The sequence below is a fragment of the Eutrigla gurnardus genome (genome assembly GCF_963514095.1).
Source record: "Eutrigla gurnardus genome assembly, chromosome: 18".
Lineage (NCBI taxonomy): Eukaryota > Metazoa > Chordata > Actinopteri > Perciformes > Triglidae > Eutrigla > Eutrigla gurnardus.
Window position 1 is genome coordinate 14,929,248 of NC_139929.1, and position 23,323 is coordinate 14,952,570.

Sequence of the window (23,323 nt, forward strand, 5' to 3'; positions counted from 1 at the left end):
CATCTTCTTCAGACTCCTCGGTATTCCATCCAAATCCTTCACGATCCTCAACAATGGCCGCCGCCCCTTCCAGCTCCATAGCCATGGCCCTCGGATTGGCCACCTCTTCAGCCTCCTCTGTAATTGCTAGCACTGACACTTGGGATCGTAACCCACTCCTCGCTCTGCCTCTGCCAGGCTTGTTAAAACCTCTGTGGCCTGCCATCCCACCACTGCCACCAATTGTCACACCCCGCCTCGGGTGAAGGTAATGTAACCTCAATACACCGGACTTTCAAACCCAAAGGATGGCAAGGCACACAGTTGCAAATCGGTTTTCAACAACATTTATTCCCCCAAAGTGTCAGATAAGTGCCAAAACATACAGAGGAGGCCAACACCCAAATATCTCAGTAGATATTTAGCATCTCGTGGAGAGCTGAGCACCCTGCTCAACACAGACAACCTCTTCTGGCAACAGCATACAGCAGACTGTCCGAAGGACAGCAGCTCACCCCTTTTATACCCCATGGCCCCTCCCACTAGACAGGCCCAATCAACAGGGGGATTATAACACTGTGGCATTTTGCAAGTCAACCATGAATAAACTCATCAAAAGTACAGCATGCATGTTAAAGTTCACTTCATTTTGTAGATTAGTGATTTTCACTAGTGTATTTAGGCCTGTCGCTCATTAATGTCCAATGTCAATGTCCAGTGTCCCCCTTTGACACAAGGGAAAATGGTTTGGCCCAATTTGGGCCACTAAGTGGCAGCAGGTGTTTCCTGACACCATCCATCAATGCGCGCCACCGATAGGCAGCTAAACAGCCAGGGACAGTGGTCAAACTGTCACAGCCACCATGAATGCCCCTCTTGCTTGGGCATGGCACATTTGGTGGAGGACATTGAGAACCCCTGTTCGGCGGCAGTCGAACTGTCTGTGGAGGAGCACATCCGGAGAGCCAGGCGAACAGAGCAATCTGTCCGGGGCAGTGCAGCCTCCACTGAGTGAAGGCGGACGCATTGCCAGGAAACATTCCTGGAAGCATTCCTGGAAGCATTCCCGGAAGCGCAGACATGAGCGCACGCCTGACCATAGGCAGAGGCGCGGCATGGGTAAGAGACATGCTCACCAGCCTTCGCATAGCCCAGCTTATGCCGAAAAGGACTTGGATGACCAGAGCCAGCAGCCTGACACTCAGACTCGAATCCTAGCTGCCATACGTGGTTTGTCTGAGTAGAATTGAGGCCCAGCGTCCTGAGACAAGGATCGCGTCGGAGCCAGGACACTCAAGGGGTTCCTCTCCTGACAGGTTACCTCCCTATCAACAGGGGAACAGTTATCATCCTGATGTTCTCTCTCTCTTTGCACCAGCTTCCCCTTTTGGAGGTAGTGGACAGTCTGATGCAGCAGCTGAGTCAGATCAGTTTAATTCCTCACAAGTTGAGGGGAGGTCCAATCTCAGCAACATGGTTGAAAGTGAACCCTCTACCATGGACATCATCTCCAAGTGATGAATGCAGCAAAGATTGTGGGACATAATGTCCCACCTGAGGCTCCTGCTCCAGTGGATGGGGTGTGGGCAGGCATCTCTCGGCCCCAGCAAGCAGTGTCTGTTCCTGTGGCTGAGGATTATTTGTAGGGCTGGGTATCGTTTAGAATCTCACGATTCGATTCGATTTCGATTCGTTGGGTCACGATTCGATTCGATATCGATTCGATTCGATATTGATTGAAATGCTTCGATATCGATTCAGTATCAAGTAGAAATACAAAAGTAAGAGTACCAGATCATTTTTTCAAATAATTTATTTCGTTTCACATGCCTTATGAACAGCCGTGGTATAACTCATGGCATGACATAACGTAACATTTTGAGTAATAAAACATCAGCTCAGTAATACTAGTACACATGGTGCGTACAAAAGTATAAAAAAAATGACAGTGCTGTATTAACACTGAACTAAAGTGCATAACTTAAATTATGTATTTCTTTCCGCTTTGAAACTGCATTTCTTTCTGAGCTCACATGACATCCTTAAACAATAAGGCATAAGAACCAGGTGCCTTCTGGTTACAAACTAGATGTGTACAAATAAAACATCAGCACAACAATACCAGTTTAAGGTGTGCAAAAGTAAACAAATAGAACATGAGTCATGACAGTGCTGTATTACATGTAATGTAATGTAGGCCTATGTAAACTTAAAGCATCATCAACTTATCATCAACACAAAAGAACCAGGTGCCTTCTGGTTACAAACTAGATGTGTACAAATAAAACATCAGCACAACAATACCAGTTTAAGGTGTGCAAAAGTAAACAAATAGAACATGACAGTGCTGTATTACATGTAATGTAATGTAGGCCTATGTAAACTTAAAGCATCATCAACTTATCATCAACACAAAATAACCAGGTGCCTTCTGGTTACAAACTAGATGTGCACATGTAGATTTTTGTTTAAGAAAATCAGCTGGTCTACATGTTCTGGATTAAGTGCACTTCGCTTGGCCGTGACAATATCACCAGCTGTGGAAAAGATTCTCTCAGCTGGTACACTAGTTCCTGGGATACATAGGTATCGTTTTGCTTGGCATGACAAAAGGGGGAATTCCCCCTCATGTTCTCTCCACCAGTTGAGTGGATTGGTGGAGAGTGGCAGTGGCTTTACCTCTTTGTACCTCATCACCTCATCTAAAGCTTTGTCACTTGTGTTTCTGGACACTGCTACTGGAGCATATGTGTTCCCCAGGAGATCAGCCAAAGCACAGGAGTCCCTTGCTTTCTTTGATGGTGGTCCAGAGTCATCAGCTGGCTCTGCCTGCTGCTCCAGCACTTCACCTCCCTCACTGTCTGCTGCAGTTATTGGCCCACCCTGTTGTGAAAGTAAATAAATCACATTAAAGAAAAGAAAAGCTTTGTATTTCAATAGTTACACGTTAGTTTCAAATCCATTGTGGGAGTGTATGATAGAAGTAAAATTATATATAAAATAAAATGTACCAGCGTTCAAATAATTCCAGACCTGACTGCATAAGACAACAAAACAAAAATATTCTGTGTGCACAGTTGCACACACAGTCAGTATCTTCATTCAATATAAATTTGTACTTACAGAGCCCTTCTCAGTTGCTAATGCATCAGTGATAGTGGTGAGATTGGCAAAGATTTCCTCACGCTCATCATCATCAGACAGAAAAGGCAGGGCCTTGAAGCGTGGGTCCACAGCTGAAGCTAGGAGGAGTTCGTCCTTCAGGCCCATGTACCTTTTAAATAAATTAAAATGAATTAATTCACATTATAATAAATCTTTTTTCCCCACATAATCATGAAATTCTAATGAAAATTAGTTTGTAGTGTATAGTTACTGTAAAAAAACCAACAAACCGAATAAAACAGGCCTAACAATGTGATGATAATGTAGAACAAAAAATACCTTTTCTGGAGATCCCGGTGCACCGCAGATTTAATCTCCTTCACCATCCCAGAGTCACTGGGGGTCAGTTGCATTTCCTCCAGAAGTTTTGCCCTAAGGGGTGCGATGACAGAAAGAGTAGGGGTAGCTTCCTGAGACATCACCAAGGTGGCTTTCTTCAGTGGCTTCAGAGCCTGTGCAACGTCCTCTGCTGCTGTAATGTCTGCCTCTGTAAGGGTGCACAGATCCTTTTCCTGTTTTCGTACTTCAGGGGAAAGTAGTGCAGCGGACACAGCTGGCTGCTGCTCCAAAAATCTTTCCAGCATTTCTAATGCGCTGTTCCAACGCGTTGGTACATCAGTCACTAGTTTATGCTGTGGGAGATCCAGCAACTTCTGTTTTCTCTTGAGTGCATGACTGGCTAGCGTGCTTCGGTGGAAAAAAGTGGAGATGCGCCTCACTCTGCCGAGAAGCCGCGAGACGACAGGGATTTTAAGAGCAGCCTGAGAAGCTAAATTGAGTACGTGGGCAAAGCAGCCAACATGCAAACACTCAATGAGACTGACAGCAAGCAGCATGTTTGCAGCATTATCTGTGACGATTGCCGGCACTTTATCCACTAACCCCCATTCGTTCATTGCCTCCTTCAACAGGTTTGCTATATTGCTCCCGCTGTGGCTTTCGTGCAGGGCTCTAGTCTGCAGGACATTTGACACTAGTGCCCACTCATTAGAAATGAAATGAGAGGTAATAGTTACGTAGGAGTCCGTCGCTCTCGACGTCCAACCATCACATGTAAGAGCCACTCTCTCTGTCGATTTCAACAACTCCAAAACCGCGGACTTTTTCTCTTCGTACAGCTTCGGGATGGCGACTTCTGTCATGTGTTTGCGTGTTGGTATGGCATATCGTGGTTCGAGCGTGTGTACCATCTTCTTAAAACCCTCGTTTTCAACGACACTGTACGGCCGCAGGTCCTTGCATATGAAGACAGCCACCGACTCTGTTATCTTCTGTGCCCGGACAGAAGCTGGCGCCAGTTTGCACATAAATGATCGGTCGAGTAGCGCTTGCTTAGAATCCGCGGATTTAGCCACGGGTTGCTGCAGAACGTCTGCATGGTGTCGGCTCAGGTGGTTTCGTAGGTTTGTCGTATTGCTACAATATTTTAGAACTGCCTGGCAAAGTTTACACAACACCTTAGATTTATCCCTCTCCTGTGTTCCAGGTTTACATGGGAATACAAAATGAATCCACACGTCAGATTTCAGGTTTGAAGGCGGTGGCTTAACGCTGCTGCTACTCACTCCGGTCGCCATATTGTTATGGTTTGGTCTAGTGCGGCCCCCGTCCGTACAGCGCGAATCACACGAGGGTGTTGGTCACAGCGCCCCCACTGGCCAGGGGCTTGAATCGATTCAGAAAATTGCTGAATCGATATTGAATTGCGGGGAAAAGAATCGCAATGCATTGCTGAATCGATATTTTTACCCATCCCTAATTATTTGCAAATGCTCAGAAAGGCATGGAGCGCCCCTGGTGGGGCCCCTCAATTCAATGCAGGCTGCTGTAGTCTCACTAAGGTCCAGTATGCACCAGACAATGGTATGGGGGATATGCCACCAATCAAGCGGGAGATGGCAGCCTTAGCATCTCTGTGCCCAGAGCGTGTGACTGCTACTCCACGCTGTCCAGTAAAGGAGTGTGACAAGACCGACAGGCTGGTGTGTCGGACGTACAGTGCTGTGACACGGGCTGCTCGGTCAGGCAATGCACTTGCCATTTTATTGGCAGCTCTTAGGCGACCAGCCAATCCTGAGGACCGTGACACTATGAATCTGATTCCACTCTTGCCATTCATTCCCAGCTAACAAGGGATGTTGGTTCTGCCATGTCATCTGCCATGATGTCACGGAGGCAGATTTGGTTGGCACAGACGTCTCTGCCGGAAAATATCCGTAAATAGCTCACAAACATGCCAATTGTGCCAGGTCAGGTGTTTCATCCTGGCTCCCAGGGGTTGTTGGATAGAGCTGAACAGTCTCGCCAAACATGAGATTGTGTCCAGCGCACATTTGGCAGGACCGCAGTTTCCAGGTATAAGCCAAGGGGCTCCCAGCCTCCACACCAACCCTCTGGGGCCCATTGGGATTATGGTAGGCGGCAGAATGCAGGTTTCTCGGCCCCTAGTGGGGGTTTCGACCCGGTCCTCCTGCTAGGGATGTAACCCAGAGGAAGCCCCCCCCCCAGGGGTTCAGGGCCTCGTGGGGGTAACCCCCAGGGGTGTGGGGATGGCCGTCGAAGCTCACTCCCAGCTTTTTCGACCCCAGCTGGGTCGAAAAAGTGTCAGACCCATGGGTGCTGGCTACGGTATCGAAAGGGTACAGAATTCAGTTTATTTTACTCTGGAGTGTTTCATCAAAGAACAGGAGAAGGAGCTTCTTTTATCTGGAACTTCTTAATAAAAGTGGCTTTGTATCTCATTAACATTACCATAACATTATTATTAGAAAAAAATCCTACTCTGTTGAAAACGGATTGTTTTCACAAACGTAGCAGTTGATTGAAGAGACCTTTTGAGTGGAGTCCTAAGAAGGATGATTCCTAGTAAGATGTTTGTCAACCATCCCATGTCTTGGACGAACAGGGACAATTTGCATGGATGCACGGATGGGGATTGCAGTCTTTGCATTTCCACATCCGATAACTGAAAAAACAAAGGAAGAAATAGTGAATTTCCTTACAGGTGATACTGATTTGTGTTGGCTCAATCAACAGAGATAAAAAAAAAATACAGTAGTCCATTTGCTGCTAAGAAAATGTATAGATGAGTGAGGGTCTAATATTCAGGGTGATTTGTGCAATGATTAAAAAGGTGATGTGCAGTGTAGATGCAATATATTACCTGCAGGTTGGATGAAGATACAGGCTGCAGCCAGGGAACTGAAGAGAGCAGCCTTGTGGATCTGAAAGCATACAAAATAAAATAAAATAAAATAAACAATTACTACTCTGTGAAGACCATATAATACAGAACTAAAAAGTAAACCTTTCTGGGTGGAGAGCGAGATAGCCGGTGTTTTCTCTCCAGCAAACAACAGCTCAGCCGCAGAGTAGGAGGGCTACTAGCCCAATTAGCTGTCCCGGATATTAGCAAGTGCTAGCACGTCTCCCGTAACAGCAGCACCGCTAAAAAAATAAATAAATAAAAAATACAGTACGAGTGTAGCGCTGGACCCGCGGACGGACTGTATATAACTAAAGCCTCAAGTGGTAATAAGTATGAGAGCCGTTGTACTGAGCTAGCTCGATGCTAACTTCGGGTAGCGGTTAGCATACGCCGCTGACACCCGCTTCCCAGGTCACCACAATGGCTCTCCTGCTCAGTTTAACAAAATGCTGGAGGCTCCGGTTGTTACCGGCTCACCGCTTCACTCGTACTATATTTCCTTTCTTTCACGGTCCTGATACTTGTAAAAGCGCATCACAAATAAATGTATTATTTATGGTCATAGCATTACTGGTAAATGGTAGCTAGCCACCGCCAAAGCTAGCTAGCCAGCTTAGCTGTTCTCTGCACACACACAAAATACTTAAACTTTAATTATCAGCAACTGCTTTGCTACTTACGTTTATTTTTTGGACTAAATCCACCCAGGACGTAAACGATATCCACGTCAAACGGTGCGTCTGGCCAGCATGCCGAGAGATAAGGGACTTCCTTGCTCTGACTGTGCAGTGTGCAATTCACATTCGACTCAAACTTAAAATATTACCTGCAGGTCATGACAAAAAAAAATGTTTTGGGAGAAATCAAAAACTTTGTTTTGCGTCCTTTAGATGTATATTTAGTTCAGGATAAATCAAACTTGATCTCTCTAAATGCAAACAGAATGAGTTTCACAATGAAATCAATAATTTTATCCTGTTTTAAATGGCAGTTATTAGTTTGAATGAACAACTGGATGTCACACTTTTTTCAGTGTACAGGTCTTGAGGATAGGTTGAAGGATTTCATCATTCAAGGTAAAGACCGTGGTGACGGTCATCGTTCGGGCTCATAGATCCATAGTTATAATCATAACTTATGATTTGTGTTTTCTCAACAAAATCCTGGCAATTTCTCTGCGTGAGAAATACTAGGTGTGGCGTGTGAGCGTTTCAACAGTTTGAAATGCGTGGGACTTGAGAGCCCTGTTATGATGACATATTGGATGGGACTTATTTGGCAGTGCCAGAGAAATTATTTGTTACTTCCAGCGAAATGAAGTCGACTGTACCATCTAAGAGGCCGCCTCCATTGCGTCACGCAGTCGGGGCGTGTCAGCCAATTTGTAAATAATAAAACGAGGATTCAAGCAGAAGTCTTCCTGTGACTGAACACTCCGACCACTTGAGCAACACAAGACAAGTCCCTGGCTGTAAGTAGAGAATGGTTTTCATTCAGTTAGAACCGGTGGGATTTTAACATTTCACTTTGTGGACAGTGGCTGTTTCAGCAGTAAGTTACTTGGCAGGTCACCCGGGACAGGCCTGCAGCTGACAAGTCCCCGTGGTTTGACAGACGTTACACCTGCTACTCTGGCGTTAGGGGTACAGTACAATGTTACTTATTGTAGTATATGTATGTAAGAAGTAGTTTTCTTGTGCTATCCGAGAGCGATATTAACAATTTGAGCTGTTCTTATTTAACTGAAATATCCGGAAGTATAATACTTTCTTGAATATGATGTTTTGTGAATATATTTACAATCTTTTACAATATATTTAGTTAGGTAAAGTTTAGGGAAATTGAACCAATTACAAAAAAAACATATTGAGTTAACTGTGTTTAGTCTATTTATTGTTTGCTGAATCTTACCGGTGTAGATATTGTCTTAATATGGTCTGTCAGGAATTTATATTCAGATAATAAGTTGACACATTTTTCAGTGGAGTTTGGCCCAACAAGAGAATATCAGCTTAAGAGATAAAAACATTATTTTAATTTGTACTGTCATAATGAATGCTTTGCCCTCCATTCGTTGTAGGCACAATGGCATCAGCAACCCCTCTGTCCAAGGCCAACACCACCTTCGCTTTGGATTTGCTCAAAAAGTTTGAAGATGACGACAAGACCGCCAATGTCTTCTTCTCCCCTTTCAGCATCTCTTCAGCTCTGGCTATGGTGATGCTTGGGGCCAGAGGCAACACATACTCACAGATGTCAGAGGTACAATACTCTCTCTCTCACACACAGGTTTCACACAGTAAAAATGCTCTTCATTAAGGGCATCTCCACAGATTGTGTCTTCTTAAATGATCTTTCGAGGGGGGGTTGTAGGATTGAAGGGCAGAGCCTAAATTCACCCTAAATCCACCACGTTTCTTCCAGTCATTTGAAATGAGAATATTGTGGAAGATTAGAGTATTACAGAAGGTAGTGACTACAACATGTATTTTAAAGCTATTCATTGAAGAAGAGTTATAAGGATAGCAGCAGGTTCCAGTATTTTGTCCTCATTATTTCCTGCTGACTACTAACGCAGTGACAGACGGTTTATTAGCAGGCTGTTTGAAGCGTTGGTGTTATATGTGCGGCCTTTTAGAAGAGTTCACTGTGCAAAGCAGTGTGGACACAGCTCCTTACTGTTATGAATGAATTGTGTCTCCAGTATAAATGCTGGAATTGTTCCAGAAGGTAGAACTATTGCGCTTCAGCCAGGAAGACTTCAGCAAGGCTGCACCAGAGATAAAGCAAGACCGAAAGCATGGGGAGGAAGTGTTGACACCAATAAGTGTCAACACAGTTAATGTGGGATGCTGACTCTGTGCTAAAGTTACCGGACACAGTTTGTAGTTCCACAGTCCAACTGATTTCTGGTAGTTTTTTGTAAGGTGTGTCATGAGTTCTGGTGATTAAAAAAAATGTGTGCATACATAACCTGTTGGGCAGCAATATCATAATCCAAGATTGGAGAACTTGTCATTTATCTTCCCGCCAACATATGATGGTCATCTCCCTATTGCTTTATGCTGGAGATGGGTTTGAAACGTCTTCCCAATCTAAGGGTAATGTACGAGCGGTCGACCGATATGGGTTTTTCATTGGCTGATGCCGATATTTAGAGAGCAGGGCGAGCGATGGCCGATCTATAATAACGATATCATGTTTTGGTTGTTATCATGTTTTACGTTGTATCTCTGGGCACGTGACAAATAAAGAACCTTGAACCTTGTTTTTTTTTGCATCTGATAAAATACAGCAATTTAATAATAAGAAGAAATGAGACACTACATTTCGGAACTTAAATTAACATTTATTTAACACTTGAACACAGAAAAATATGTGAAAATCTAAAATGTGCATTGTCTGTTTGCATAACTAGATCTGTTTATCGGCCTCGTGAGCGCAGGCATTGGCCGATGCCGATTATCTCAAAATGCCATTAATTGGTCTACCACTATAATGTACCACACAAGGCCTGCAGAACGCGACTCAACCCACACATCACTTAACAGTCAGTTGCACCCCTACTGTAGGTCCTCCGCTTCACCGAGGCCGAGAAGCCAGAGTTTACAGGAGCAGACATGGAGGAGATGATGATGCAGCAGCAGCAGGCCCCGTCCAAAATGCCACCATTTTTGCAGAAGGTGGTAACAAAGCCAGAGGAATGATAAGCTAACTGAGGGGCATTTAACTTACGGTCTGGTGTCATCTGAGGGATCCTTGGAGACAAAGAGCTGCTGGTCAAAGAGAATTTTGGGGGGAGAAAACACGACAATGCCAGGGAGTCATGGGAGCCGCTCAAGTTGAATGGTGTTTCCTGAAGGTTTAGTGGGTGTGTCCGTCAACTTGAAGCCCAATAGTATTACATAATACACAGAAATGTGGTCCTGTCTTGTTTTTATAGTGAAATCTTTTTATCTCTTGAACCTGCAGGAAACCAAAGTGTGAGACTTAATTCTCACTTTCAAAAAAGTAGACATTTATTAAACAGTTTTGTTTTGTATGTATAGCTTTATCTTAGTGTTTTGACCTTCATAGCACTCTTGTATGTGGTTAATACCACATTTAAGGAGTATCACTATGACTTTCTACCCAAAATGATGGCTCATGTCTTCTGATTTGGACGATTGGACATTTGTTTTTGGCGGTAACCATGTAAATACCAACATGGTGGAGGGATGGCGTGTGCGTTCATGTGAAGGTTTCAGGAAAATCTTGGGAAGGCATTTCCATGGGTTCTTTAAAGTCGGTGTTAAAGTGTTCCTTGTTCTTTTTTTCACGTCGGTCTTCTATTGAATGGCTGCTTTGCCCTTTGCCATCATTTTCAGTCCGTTTTGGGATGTTGTGCATTAATGTAAATTACTTGCATGTTCTCTGCAGTCTAATATAATGTTTATTATAGACTGGTCCATCATGTGCTCAGTGCATCTCTGTAACACTTGCCTACTTTGTCCACAGACCCTGAAAACCCAGGATTGTCAGGATGATGTCCATGCTAGCTTTGCTGAACTCCTGAGAGAGTTCAACAAGGCCGATGCTCAGTATGCCCTCAGTATCGCCAACAGACTGTACGGAGAGCAGTCATACCAGTTTGTTGAGGTTTGTTTCAGCATCTTCATGAGTAGGAGTGTTTTTTGTTGTTGACATATTCTTAGGCCGGGGTGAATGAGAAGCATACATAGGAATCTGTAAGTTTGTAAGAAGGAATGATGAATGAAGGAATGGACAGTAGGTCAGAATACAAGCATGTGAGCATTACACTACTTTTTCTGGCTTTTAATTCCACAAACTAGAGTTTAGCGAAGGGATTATTTTGATTGGGTGATCAGAATCGGTAAATGTGACGTTGATGATTCCAGGATTTCTTAGCACAAACCAGAAAGTTCTACAACGCTGAGCTGGAGACTGTGGACTTCAGAAACAGCGCGGAGGAGGCCAGGATCAACATCAACACCTGGGTGGAGAAGCAGACAGAAGGTAGAACTCACATTATTATATAGTTTGGGAACTACATCTAGGGTCGAGGCTTTTCCATATCATGAAAAAAAAAATTGTATTTTGAGTTGAGCAACCTGAGTCTGCCATCTTCCAACTCTTCGTTTGGCATTATATTTTACATTTTTAGTTGAACCTTTAAAGCCATTGTGGTGGAAATCAGCGTATGATTTCCTGGTGAGAAATAAAGATGTGGATGGACGAACCACTCATTGATGTCTGTAGGTCCATGTTGACTTGCCATCTGTACTGGTGTCAGGAGGTCCATTCTACAGCTCATGTAATATGTATCCAGCCAGAGCACTGAGGTCGGCAGATCAACTGCTCCTGAAAGTCCCCAGGACCAGACTAAAAACCAGAGGGGACCGAGCCTTTGCTGCAGCTGCCCCGAGGCTCTGGAATAGCTTGCCTTGGCATATTAAATCAGCCCAGACCCTAGAGGTTTTTAAGTCCCTATTGAAGACCCACCTGTTCTCCATGGCTTTTAATTCAGGCTGAGGCTGAGCATGACACCCGTCTACTGTATTTTGTGTATATTTTTATTTATTTTTATTATTCTCATTGTATTGTATTGTATTTGTTTTTACTGAACTGTACAGCACTTTGGTCAACCATTGGTCGTGAAAAATGTGCTCTATAAATAAAGTTTGATTTGATTGATTTGATTTGATGTGACATAAGTGCAAGTACAGGTAACCTCATGACACTGGAATATTATAAGTCGAAGCTACTCAACCTACTAATTAACCTATAATAAACTGCTAAGTTAAACATTCCCATCACAGCCATTGCAATACTTCTCAAAATCCAATGAGAGTACATACAACTCTGGTTAGATATGTAGCATTCTCACTGAGATTAGACAAGTAAGTTCTTCATCATTTATTTTCTACTTTTCAATTTGTTTTCTGAGTTTACATTTAAGCGCTATATGTTACTCGTTTTTTTGTACATCTCTCATTTTCCTGAGCTCTGGATGAAAACATAGAGCTATGTCTGTGTCTTTGTCTCTCTCTTAACGACCATGTCTTTTCTCTTCACCGCTCCTCAGATAAAATCAAGGACTTGCTGGTCCCTAATGTGCTGGACAACTCGACCAGGCTGGTATTAGTCAATGCCATCTACTTCAAAGGCAACTGGAAAAAACAGTTCAAGGAGAATCAAACTGCTGATGCTCACTTTAGAATTAACAAGGTATCACTGCAACAGCAGTGGATCGGGGAACACCATAATATAATAATCATATACACTACTGTATCTGACATGTTGTGCTTGTTCTGTTTGCTGCTGCCTTTAGAAAGACACTAAGGCGGTGAAGATGATGCACCAGAAAAGTGAGTTCCATCACCGCTACATTCCTGAGGTCAATTGTCAGGTAATGTTCATTTTTTTCAACGGTGTGGTTTTGCCAATGTCTGTTTGTCTGCTAGTGTAGTTTATGAACGGATTTACATTTACATTTAGGGCAAGCAGACGCTTTTGTCCAAATCGACTTACAATAATACCATTTGGTGAAAGAAAGAAACCACAACATATCATTGCCGATAATGTTAGAGTGAAAAAATAGAAACAAGTGTTAGGTCCTCATCTGAGTAAGATGTTCAGCAAGGCTACCTTAAGTAGAACAGTGCTATGATCAAAGTGCTACAGGTAAGAACATTATTTTAATTACATATACTGGACAGATTTATCCTGATCCAAAGAACAATTGGTTCCACTTTGACAACGAATGAAACCATCAGACTTGTGTTTTATTAAGATAATAAGATAATATTATGAAAAGCGGAATTTATTCATACAGATCCTGGAGATGCCCTACGTAGGGAAGGATCTCAGCATGCTCATCTTCCTGCCCAATGAGATAGATGACGACACAACAGGCTTGGAGAAGGTAGCACACCTATTCACATACATAACACACATTTCATACAGACAGACTAATACTGCTGTTGTATCCACATTAGCTGGAGAGGGAGCTGACCTATAATAAATTCGTGGAGTGGACTCGTCCAGACATGATGGGTGAAGCAGAGATTGAGGTTGGGCTTCCTCGATTCAAGATGGTGGAGATGTATGACCTGAAAAAGATTCTGATCAGCATGGGCATGGTGGACGCTTTTAGTGATGAAAGGAGTAACTTTTCTGGTGAGACATGTGCCATAAATGTATGTACATAATTATGTCTGGAGCTCAACATACCTAATAGATAAATGAAATGATCCCCTTTATATCCCAAATATATAGAAACATCATTAAATGATCTTTCAAAACCCAAAAGGTTGCACTTGAAATTCAAACAACATGCTCTGCACAAACACAAGACAGTCTGCTTCACTGATTAAGCGGGGATGGTAAAGCAGCGGACCCTCTCTCCTCTGCTGACAGGCATGTCCCCGGCAAACGACCTGGTGCTGTCAAAGGTCATCCACAAGGCTTTCGTGGAGGTCAACGAGGAGGGAACAAAGGCTGCTGGGGCCTCTGCTGCTATCATCGCGGGGAATAGTTTAATCCTGAATCCTCCCAGATTCATCGCAGACCACCCCTTCCTCTTCTTCATCCGACACAACCCCTCCATGAGCATTCTCTTTGCTGGCCGATACTGCTTCCCTGAGTGAGCACTACTGTGCACCCTGTACTGAGTAAACCAAAGTGACAGACCCTGAGACTATGTTATGTTTAAACACTGAAACACCTATTTGATTCTCACCATTCAAAGTGCAATTCAATGTGTTTTTTTTTTGCTGCCACTGGATACAACTGTCTGCCTTGCTTGAACAGAATAAAGGGTGATATGAATCTCTTTGTCATATTTTATAAGTCCTTGTTTTATAATAGGATACAGAGTTGGTTGTAAATACACTTAGGGAGCACAAACAGACCCAGGAAGTGACCTGTGACGTAGGCCTAAGTAAAGTTAAGTAAGGACGTTTTTAAGATATGCTGGCTGTAATATAAATGCACAGAATGAGATGGTCATTTAGTTTAGTATTTAATTTAGTAGATTAGTTAGATTTAGACACAAGACTAGAGACAAGATTAACAGCGAGGTGGAAAAGCAGACACAAGGTGTGTCACTAACCTCCTTCTTTGCAACCATGATAAAGACAGGTTGAGATGAGCGCCATCTGGTGGAACATCACATGAATGTAAAGTTGCACATCTGCATTCCCCCAGCTATAAAGCACATTTCTCATCTGAGTTTGCCGTAATCCTGGTAATTTAGCTGCGTGAGAAATACTAGGTGTGGCGTGTGAGCGTGTGACCAGGTTGAAATGTGACTTGAGAGCCCTGTTATGATGACATATTGAATGGGACTTATTTGGCAGTGCCAGAGAAAGTATTTGTTACTTCCAGTGAAATGAAGTGGGTTAGTTCGACAAAAGTGACCAGATGATGAGTTTATTCTCTGTAACAGTTACTGATTCTTTCTGTTTTCTCTTTCTATCAGCCTGACAATCTTGCTCAGAAGCTTCCAAATCTAATTGAATTGTGAGTATTGAGCAAAGCTGTTTTTTTTTTTTTTTTTTACACATATTTGGATCAATTGTTATTTGACAGAAAAGAGTCACCTGAAACTACTTTCCATGACATTATATTGGCTGGCATAATGGGAACGGTGGCTGGTGAATCTTAGTGGTCCACCACATGCAGTCTGTGAACATGTGTTGTAATCTTTTGCCCTGAATAAGACTGATTAATTCCTAAATGGTAACTTACAGACACATAGATGTTTGTCCAACAGTTGACTCCAGAAAATAAAAGGCCTCATGCCGTTTTTGAACACTAACAGAGATTTGATTTTGAATTGTCAATTCATATTGTAACATTTGTTGTTTTCCCCCCATTTAAGGTATTTGCACTCAAACAACATAGTAATTATTCCTGAAGGTGAGCCCTCTGTTATGGCATAATACTTTTCCTGTCTACACTGATTTATTTGACACTTTCACTCAAAAATATTTGAATCCATTGTTGCCCTACTTTGAGAAAGTTTTTCAGAAAAGGTCACGGACATCGTTACCAAATGCTTATTGCATGATTGTTATACTTGTGATGCTTTCAGTTTATGTTGTTTACACTGTGCTAAAGTACGGATTCAACTATATTAAATAGGGACTGCTGAAAACCTTCAAGAAAAATATTTAACCAGCAAACCAACAATGACAATAACGATGAGATGTTCAAGCTGTAACATCACAAATATGTCACATTAATGTATTAACACTGATTTAACATAACATATAAAACGTGCTGGTTAAAGTTATCTTTTCACCATGATGAGGGCACCTTTGGTTTGATCCGCAACTATTGGAAACCTGGCCAACAACGCCCTCCAGTTTCTCTGTCCAGAGATTGGCCGACTGAGGTCTCTACGGCACCTGAGACTGTCCAATAATCATCTGAAATGCCTTCCTCCAGGTAAAACACAGCAGCTGTCTGTCTTGTGGTCTTCTTCAGCTTTATTTATAGGCAAACATACAGTAAAGTTAAGAAGAAGTAAATATATACAGATATACTGTACATCTAAATTGCTTGTCTGTGTATGATTCTCTAAATGGAAATACATTTATACTTCATTCACATATAAAATCAAGCAAATAGATGATTGTTCATTGTCAATTCTTTTCTTTGAGAATACCAGTCTGAATTTAGTTGTAAGTATTTAATTTGCCAGCAGAGGGCAATAGAGCGTTTCAATCAAACTGAAGAGAAAAGGGAGAACAGCCTCACTCATTGTACTCATCAACATCCTGAGAGACAGAAATGTGTCTTTACTGCAAATGTAGAAACAGCTATCGTAATTAAATCAAACAATCCAGATGATTTTGTTGTCATTCAATTTTATTATGGAGGATTAACAATTATTGTTTAACATTTTAATGGTATATCATGATTTTGTGTTTTCAACCTCAGTTGATTAGTTTACTATTTGAAGTGCTTGTGAACTCACAAATGACGATCCACATGTCCATCCTCGTATCTTAATGCCGGGCCTCAGCGTCTGTGTGAGCGGTGACCTGTGGTCTCCACACAGACGCCGTTGCTGCTGCCTCCTCTGCACTCCTTCTTTCTACACAGTTTGCATTTCATAGTGGGCCAGAACGTTTCATTTCAATTCAATATCAATCTTTTATATTTATTTTAGACAGAAAAATGGTTAAGAAGCATGTGCTCATTTCTAAATAATAATAACAATCATCAATTGAAAGGCAGTAGTATTTATGGAGCACTGCTCACACAGGTGGTGTGTTTTCCCCGTTGCAGTCAGAGATCTGTTTGCCAATTCAAGATCTGCTGCCTTCCTTATTTTTTGTCAAGTTTCACTGCAATTTAGAGTCGAGTCCGATTTACAAAAAGTCACAGGCAGCAGTCTCTCTGACCTCTTTTCTTTTTTACCTGTTCTAAAGTGACTGAATCCTCTTACTCACAAAATACAGCAGCATAAGGAAATGTGATATTAAGAAACACACAGGTACCAACCTCAATAGCCGGTGGTTGAACTGTAAAGTTCCAAACTATCCCATCAGCATTGTGCTGTTTTATTCTGAGATGTATTTTATTTTAGTCGTAGAGATGTCATTTGGAAAGACTGTTCCGGGCTCTGTCTCTCATGTCTGTCTGATACCTTCAGAGATTGGAGATCTGCAGGACCTGGACACTCTGGACGTGTCCATGAACCAGCTGATGTCTCTACCAGTTCGGCTGCACCGCTGTATTTCTCTGCAGAATCTGACCGCTGACCACAACCTGTTGAGCCACGTTCCGCGGCAGCTTTGCTGGCTCCACCGCCTCAACCAGCTCTCAATGGCCGCTAACCGACTGACCTTTCTGCCTCTCGGTCAGTAATAGCCCCTTATCCGTGTTTTACCATGGGGATGTATACTGTATATCGTGAGGGAGGCAATGTTAATATCTGTGTGTTTCAGATCTGGGCAGATCCCGAGAGCTGCAGTTTGTGTTTGTGGACAACAATGTGGACCTAAAAGGCCTTCCCTCCTACTTGTATAACAAGGTCATCGGCTGCAGCGGGTAATACAGCTTACTCTGACTTGGATCAGTTCAACTCAATTAGATATAGAATAGTAATTGAATAGAACAACGTATGCAAAGTAAGAAAAAATATGATGGGAAGAAATGTTGCTCCCGTACAGGTGTGGCGTGTCAGCCCAGTGTTGGAGGGTGACCGGGGTGAGGTGGCGGGTGAGGTGCTGAGTGAGGCTCTGGTCGGGCTTCCTGCTGAAGTGAAGGTGGTGGGCTCAGAGACGGACAACGTGGTTCCCCTGGAGGAGATCGCCATGAGAGCCCTATATCGCATCTACCACCACCGCCCAACAGGTGAGGAGTAACGCTGGCTTCACACAGTGTCATGGCATTACCTGTAGTACTCCTGCATCAACAGCATACAAGCTTTACACTTTGATTTTTCCCTCCCTAAAACAGCCACTTGTCCTTATTGGCATTAACCTAAATATTAAAAAAATTATATATTGGTATCATATAAATAATATCCAGATACTCCTCTACTCTCCAAAAATGATGTTGTGTCTGTGGACAGTCATCGCATTGATAGCAGATGTTAAGCCTAATGGATTTTTTTGTTCATCAGTTCATCAGCTGGTTCTTTTTTTTTTCTTTTTTTTCTCCGACTTTTAAACCTCTTTTTTTTTTTTCTTCTTTTCTTCTCTTAGTTTGTTTTAGAGTTTTATTATTTTATCTTTATTTTATTTATTTTACTGCCTCTAGTGTCTCCTCGGTGAAATACATCGATGATAGCGTTTCCTCAGTTCCTCAGTTCTGCAATACCTGTTGTTAATGCCCTGTTTCATTTATCACTATTTAGTTATTTATTATGGGGATAGGTTGATTGGTGACTCTAAATTGCCCGTAGGTGTGAATGTGAGCGTGAATGGTTGTTTGTCTCTACATGTCGGCCCTGTGATAGACTGGCGTCCTGTCCAGGGTGTACCCTGCCTTCGCCCAATGTCAGCTGGGATCGGCTCCAGCCCCCCCGTGACCCTGAATACAGGATAAGCGGTAGACAATGGATGGATGGATAGTTATTTATTATTACTCACTTGTGTGTCACGTGTGTGTGTGCGTGTGTGTGTGTGTGTGTGTGTGTGTGTGTGTGTGTGTGTGTGTGTGTGTGTGTGTGTGTGTATGGCGTCAGAATCGTTTCATATTACTTGCGCAACTATCAACTGAACGCGTCACACCCGCGTGCTTTGACGCCTGTGCAGCACACAGCGCCTGACGTGTAATGTAGTTTCCTCATTGACTTATAATGGTCACGCGTTCACGCGCACATTCACGCGTGATGGCTGCTGCACGCCTGTGATCACATTACGCAGAGTAACTACGCGTAACATTCATGCGTTTTTTAGCGAACGCACGCATTAACGCTCGCATGAAGATAATTGAACATTTTTGTCAGGCGCTCACATGTACGCGGAAACGACGTGCGCAGACTCTGTCACGCGTAACAAGAAGCGCCGTACATATGAAGCAGCGTGCGCACGTCTGTCTCTCACTGTTTGACAAATGTTGTTACGCGTTCACACGCACGTGCGGTCGCAGATTCTAATGCTGCGCGGCCGGAAGTTGATCTGCTGTGCGCAACTACTCCGCGTAACATAAGCGTGTAATGTAGTTGCCTCCCCTGGTTGACTGAAATGAACAGGCCAACTACATTACGCGTTCAAGTTACGCGGAGTAGGTGCGCACAGCAGATCAATTCCGGCCGCGCAGCATCAGAATCTGCGACCGCACGTGCGTGTGAACGCGTAACAACATTTGTCAAACAGTGACAGACAGACGTGCGCACGCTGCTTCATATGTACGCAGCTTCTTGTTACGCGTGACATACAACCTGCGCACGACAACGCACGCACGCACGCACGCACGCATAACAAATAACCATGCGTTCAGACACACGCTGCTGCGCATCTTTCTAAGTGTTTTGACATCGATTTACCTTCATAGTGTGTGTGTGTGCGTGCGTGCGTGCGCGTGTGTGTGCGTGGTGGGGTGGGATGGAGGGGGGGCTGTTGTTTTAACTGTTGCTGCTGCTGCTTTTAATTTCTGGTAAGCACTTTGTGTTACATGAACATGTATGAAAAGCGCTCTATAAATAAAGTTTGATTGATTGATTGATTGATTGATCTGGTTGCCTTTTCACAGTCCATTTGTGTGATTGTTCTTGTTTCACTTGTAGAGTTACACACTTACCCTACACTCATATTTTGAGTGTCATTTATTTGCCAAAAAGAGACAAAGTAACAAACAAAGTTAAAGTTAAACAATAGGTTTTTTGTGAGTTCTTTGTCCACGATAATCATGTAGTGGAAATCAGATATTGTGACAGCCCTAGGAGAGAGCTATGATTGCATTTCAAAGCTTGGAGCTTTATGAACGTAAACTAAGTCAAGTAAGAAGCAATAAACAAACCAAATGAAAACGCCTATCCCTGGAGATGGAAAATGTGTTTTTTGAGCAAGTTGGTTGTTGTAGTTTTTTTTCTGGCAAAATGATTGTAAAGCAGAGAACGTGCATTCAGTTTGGCACTCTTGTTAAATACACTGGCTACAAGTGTTAATGGTTTCAGAGCCAGTCCTTCAGGAATCACTGTTGGTCTTTAAGCATTCAGAAAAAACACTAATAATTTTATTTCAAATCACTTTTCACTGTATTGTGTTCTGAATACTTCCTGTACTGCTGTGTTTTTAGACTTCAACTTGCTGCCTCCCATCGCCCTCCCCAAGAGCCTGCTGGACCTGCTGCAGTTCCCCCTGGGCCACTGCCACCGCTGCAGTCAGACCATGTTCACCATCATCTACCCCAAACTCTTCATGTTTACCATCATCTACCCCAAACTCTTCCCCCTCCGTGACACTGCACTGGCAGGAGTGCACCTCAGGTCAGAAACATGCAGCAACTTCCCTCTTTTGCTCCATTGTTGACAGATAACTATAAATGTCATTTCATATTTGATTTGATTTCATCTTTCTCACACTTTTTTTCCTCTGAAGGACGACTGTGAGTTTTGTGGCCTACTGCTGCTCCAGTCGCTGCCTCCGGACCTTTGACCTCCAGGGATGACGTAGTTTTCTCTCCCCTGTACTCGCTCCGGAGCTGTTGAGTGGCTTCCACAAGGTGGCGGATGACAGCTTGTAATTTGTGTGGATCTCGAGGGTCTGCGAGCTCTGTGTGTCATTGACAATACTAAGAAGAACCACAGAGAAGGAGCCCGTGTGGATGTTTGAGGCGGGTCAGATGATGGACGGCAACGCTTCAACACACTTTACTCAGACCTACATGGCGCTCTTGAATCCAACCATCTGGCAGGATGGTATTTCTGTGTGTGGTGGGGGAACAAAACAATAACTACCATGTGTGAACCGTAAATTAACAGTATTAGACCTAAGTAGAAGTAACTACTAACAAAAGGGCACTTTTCAAAAACAAGCACTGTTTGATTTTTGTGAAACCGACCGACGTCCCATTGATTGTGGAGTCATATTCGAGGTATTAACAATCAGTTTGTTTTTACTGATTTTTGAAGAAAAGGTGAGCAATGCAATTGAGCATCTTATTTGATGTGTGTCGTTTTCAGCAGACCTGTTAGAGAATCATTATGAATGTATTCATAAAAACTGGGTACAAGTCAGTGAAATGAGCCACGGATTCGTCTCACATATTTGTTAAACAGGGAGTTGTTGGTGTCAGTAGGTCAGGACAGTCGAGCTCTTTGGCTCTGCTGCGTGTGGGATACACACCTCACAAACATCCTGGCAACAGGAAGATGTTGTCAAGCTTGCCAGGGGAGCTTTGCTTAACTCCTGAGTCAGCCTCTTCCTCTGCCATACTAGCGATCTTCTTCATGACGCACCAGCAGCACTCCTGTGTAGTCTCACCTGCCTCCTATTTTATTTGAGTTACACACGTTTCTTTTATTGAGAAGTCCGCTACCTTGAAGGTGTGTGTGTGTGTGTGTGTGTGTGTGTTTGTGTGTGTGTGTGTGTGTGTGGATTCTGTAGACTGACAGATTAAGCAGTGGGTTTTATCCTCAGTGAATGGGACAGTGGGGCTTTGCAGTGATTATCCCTGCAGGCCACAGATGATTGCTTTGAATCTCCTGTACGTCCCACACCGCCATGTTCCCCTGCTCACGTATCTGTGTGCCTGCACAGCGTGATTCGGTCTAATTTATTACGCTGACAGATCATAACATGGAAAGTGTCCGTAGATTCTTGATGCATCATTTAATAAAGAATATACTGTTATTATCCCTGTGATACAGTTGAAAACTTTTCCTAAAACAGTTTTCATGTGTAGTTTATTGTGTTTTTTCTTTCTGACTAACCTCTGCAGGTGTCTTTCTGTCCGTTCATTTCTCTGGTTAATCTGCCTGTCACGGGCCCCCCACCCCCTCCAGAAATACAATCTGCTCCATCATCCATGCTGAGCTGAGACAAATAATAAATGCTGAATGCACAGAACCATTTGTCATTTGAATCTTGTAATCCTCCGTCACGGGCCAAGGTGTTAAATTCTTAAATAGTGCATATTTACACTGAGCTGCCAGGTGGTCGGGTGTGGCCTTGCACCTCTTTGCACAGTCCCTGAGTGGCGGCTGCAAGCAGTGAGAATCCTAGCGTTACTGGAAAATTCAGCCCCAAAATAGGAGCCCCTGGGATCTGTGATTATGCCTTCAAACTTTTTTATCCAATTATAGACAAGTGATTTGGGGATTGTAATATCAAAGCTGTCCGTTTCGGTGGAATCTTTCACTGCACCAAAATAACATGCTCATGCATCTAGATCTTTACATGAAAATACTATTTATACGATGGTGATACAGTGAGATCCTTATTGTGCTAATACAAACACAGAATACTGCTCTTGCAACTGCAATAGTTAAAAGATGAGTCTTTTAGTTCAGTTATCATCAGATTAGCCTTTTGAAGTTGTTTTAAATACTCATTTTCTGGTGTGCACATCAAGACTGACTGAATTCAGATTATAATATTGGCATTGTCATTTCACCGTTTTGGGGTTATATGTGATAAAGGATGCGTTCAGAATTGTTGTTTCATGCATCCAGGACCAGTCACACTGAGATGACTGAAGGCCATCATGTTGTGTCAGTACAGATCAAACAGATCTTACAAGATAATGTAATTGTTTTTGCCTTTGTTGTTTGATTTTAGTTGTCATATTAGAATTAGACTATAAGCATCTCAGTGCACAGTCCGTGTATTTGCGAATGCGTGTGGCTTTTGCTACACGTATAGTATATTAGCAGTCAGGCATAAAATGGTGGGTATTCTGTCTGAATAGATTAGCCCTCAGGCTCCCATCATGCTCTCTGGCCCGCTCACATCTTGGCATATGTGTTTACTGCTTATAGGTCAACATGGAGGTCATACGTCGTTTGTGTGTGTGTGACTGTGGTTAAACTGCACAAAAAATATTTTGGCTGCTTGTGAAATTAAATATATGACTTTATTTTTTTATTTAAAAAATCTTTTAATTATTTTCATCAAAATGAGCACAAAAAATGGCACATTGGTACATTGAGACTGCATCACAATCAAAACAACACAGGTCCTGAAATCCTATACAATTTATAGGAACACAGTATTAGAAAAATAAAATAAAATAACTAAAAATGAAAATAAAAGTACAAATGCATACATGTACACATATATTTACATTCATGGATTACTTACACAGAGATGGAGGTAGAACAATGAACAATCAAAACAACACAGGTGCGAGTGCAGCTGGTACAATAAAATATGGCAATGGTACATTGAGAGTGTGCACAATCAATCACAATCACATCACAATCAAAACAACACAGGTCCTGAAATCCTATACAATTTATAGGAACACAGTTTTAGAAAAATAAAATAAAATAACTAAAAATGAAAA

The 23,323-nt window shown here is 42.7% G+C and overlaps 2 protein-coding genes and 1 long non-coding RNA gene across 5 annotated transcripts; 2 read left to right on the forward strand and 1 right to left on the reverse strand.

Annotated features, from left to right (window-relative positions):
- Positions 1-2,417: 2,417 nt before the first annotated feature.
- Positions 2,418-4,549, reverse strand: LOC311029274. Its single transcript, XR_014598865.1, has 3 exons — positions 3,424-4,549; positions 3,103-3,253; positions 2,418-2,862 (listed from the first exon to the last, which is right to left on the reverse strand). It is a non-coding gene; the product is annotated as an uncharacterized lncRNA (long non-coding RNA).
- Positions 4,550-7,676: 3,127 nt separating this feature from the next.
- LOC311029268 (leukocyte elastase inhibitor-like) lies at positions 7,677-14,182 on the forward strand. Of its 3 annotated transcripts, XM_084034336.1 has the most exons (11): positions 7,781-7,823; positions 7,920-7,995; positions 8,433-8,614; positions 9,925-10,035; positions 10,850-10,990; positions 11,251-11,368; positions 12,438-12,580; positions 12,684-12,761; positions 13,188-13,277; positions 13,351-13,531; positions 13,772-14,182. In XM_084034336.1, the coding sequence occupies exons 3-11, from the start codon at positions 8,438-8,440 to the stop codon at positions 13,999-14,001; spliced, it is 1,269 nt and encodes a 422-aa protein (XP_083890462.1). In that variant the 5' UTR covers positions 7,781-7,823; positions 7,920-7,995; positions 8,433-8,437; the 3' UTR covers positions 14,002-14,182. The 3 variants fall into 3 exon arrangements, with proteins under 3 accessions (XP_083890461.1, XP_083890463.1, XP_083890462.1); XM_084034335.1 differs by lacking the exon at positions 7,920-7,995 and having other exon boundaries at positions 7,677-7,823; XM_084034337.1 differs by lacking the exons at positions 7,920-7,995; positions 9,925-10,035 and having other exon boundaries at positions 7,677-7,823.
- Positions 14,183-15,693: 1,511 nt separating this feature from the next.
- LOC311028874 (leucine-rich repeat-containing protein 28-like) lies at positions 15,694-21,678 on the forward strand (the record flags this gene model as incomplete). Its single annotated transcript, XM_084033669.1, has 6 exons — positions 15,694-15,805; positions 17,019-17,225; positions 17,314-17,416; positions 17,553-17,722; positions 20,114-20,303; positions 20,416-21,678. Coding segments are annotated over 6 exons (852 nt in total), but the record flags the coding sequence as incomplete, so codon positions are not given.
- Positions 21,679-23,323: the final 1,645 nt, after the last annotated feature.

Coding starts and splice junctions, on each gene's coding strand:
- LOC311029268 (XM_084034335.1), top strand. CDS start 8,438: ATGGCATCAGCAACCCCTCTGTCCAAGGCCAACACCACCTTCGCTTTG. Junction 8,615..9,924: donor CATACTCACAGATGTCAGAG/GTACAATACTCT, acceptor CCCCTACTGTAG/GTCCTCCGCTTCACCGAGGC. Junction 13,278..13,350: donor ACACAACAGGCTTGGAGAAG/GTAGCACACCTA, acceptor TATCCACATTAG/CTGGAGAGGGAGCTGACCTA.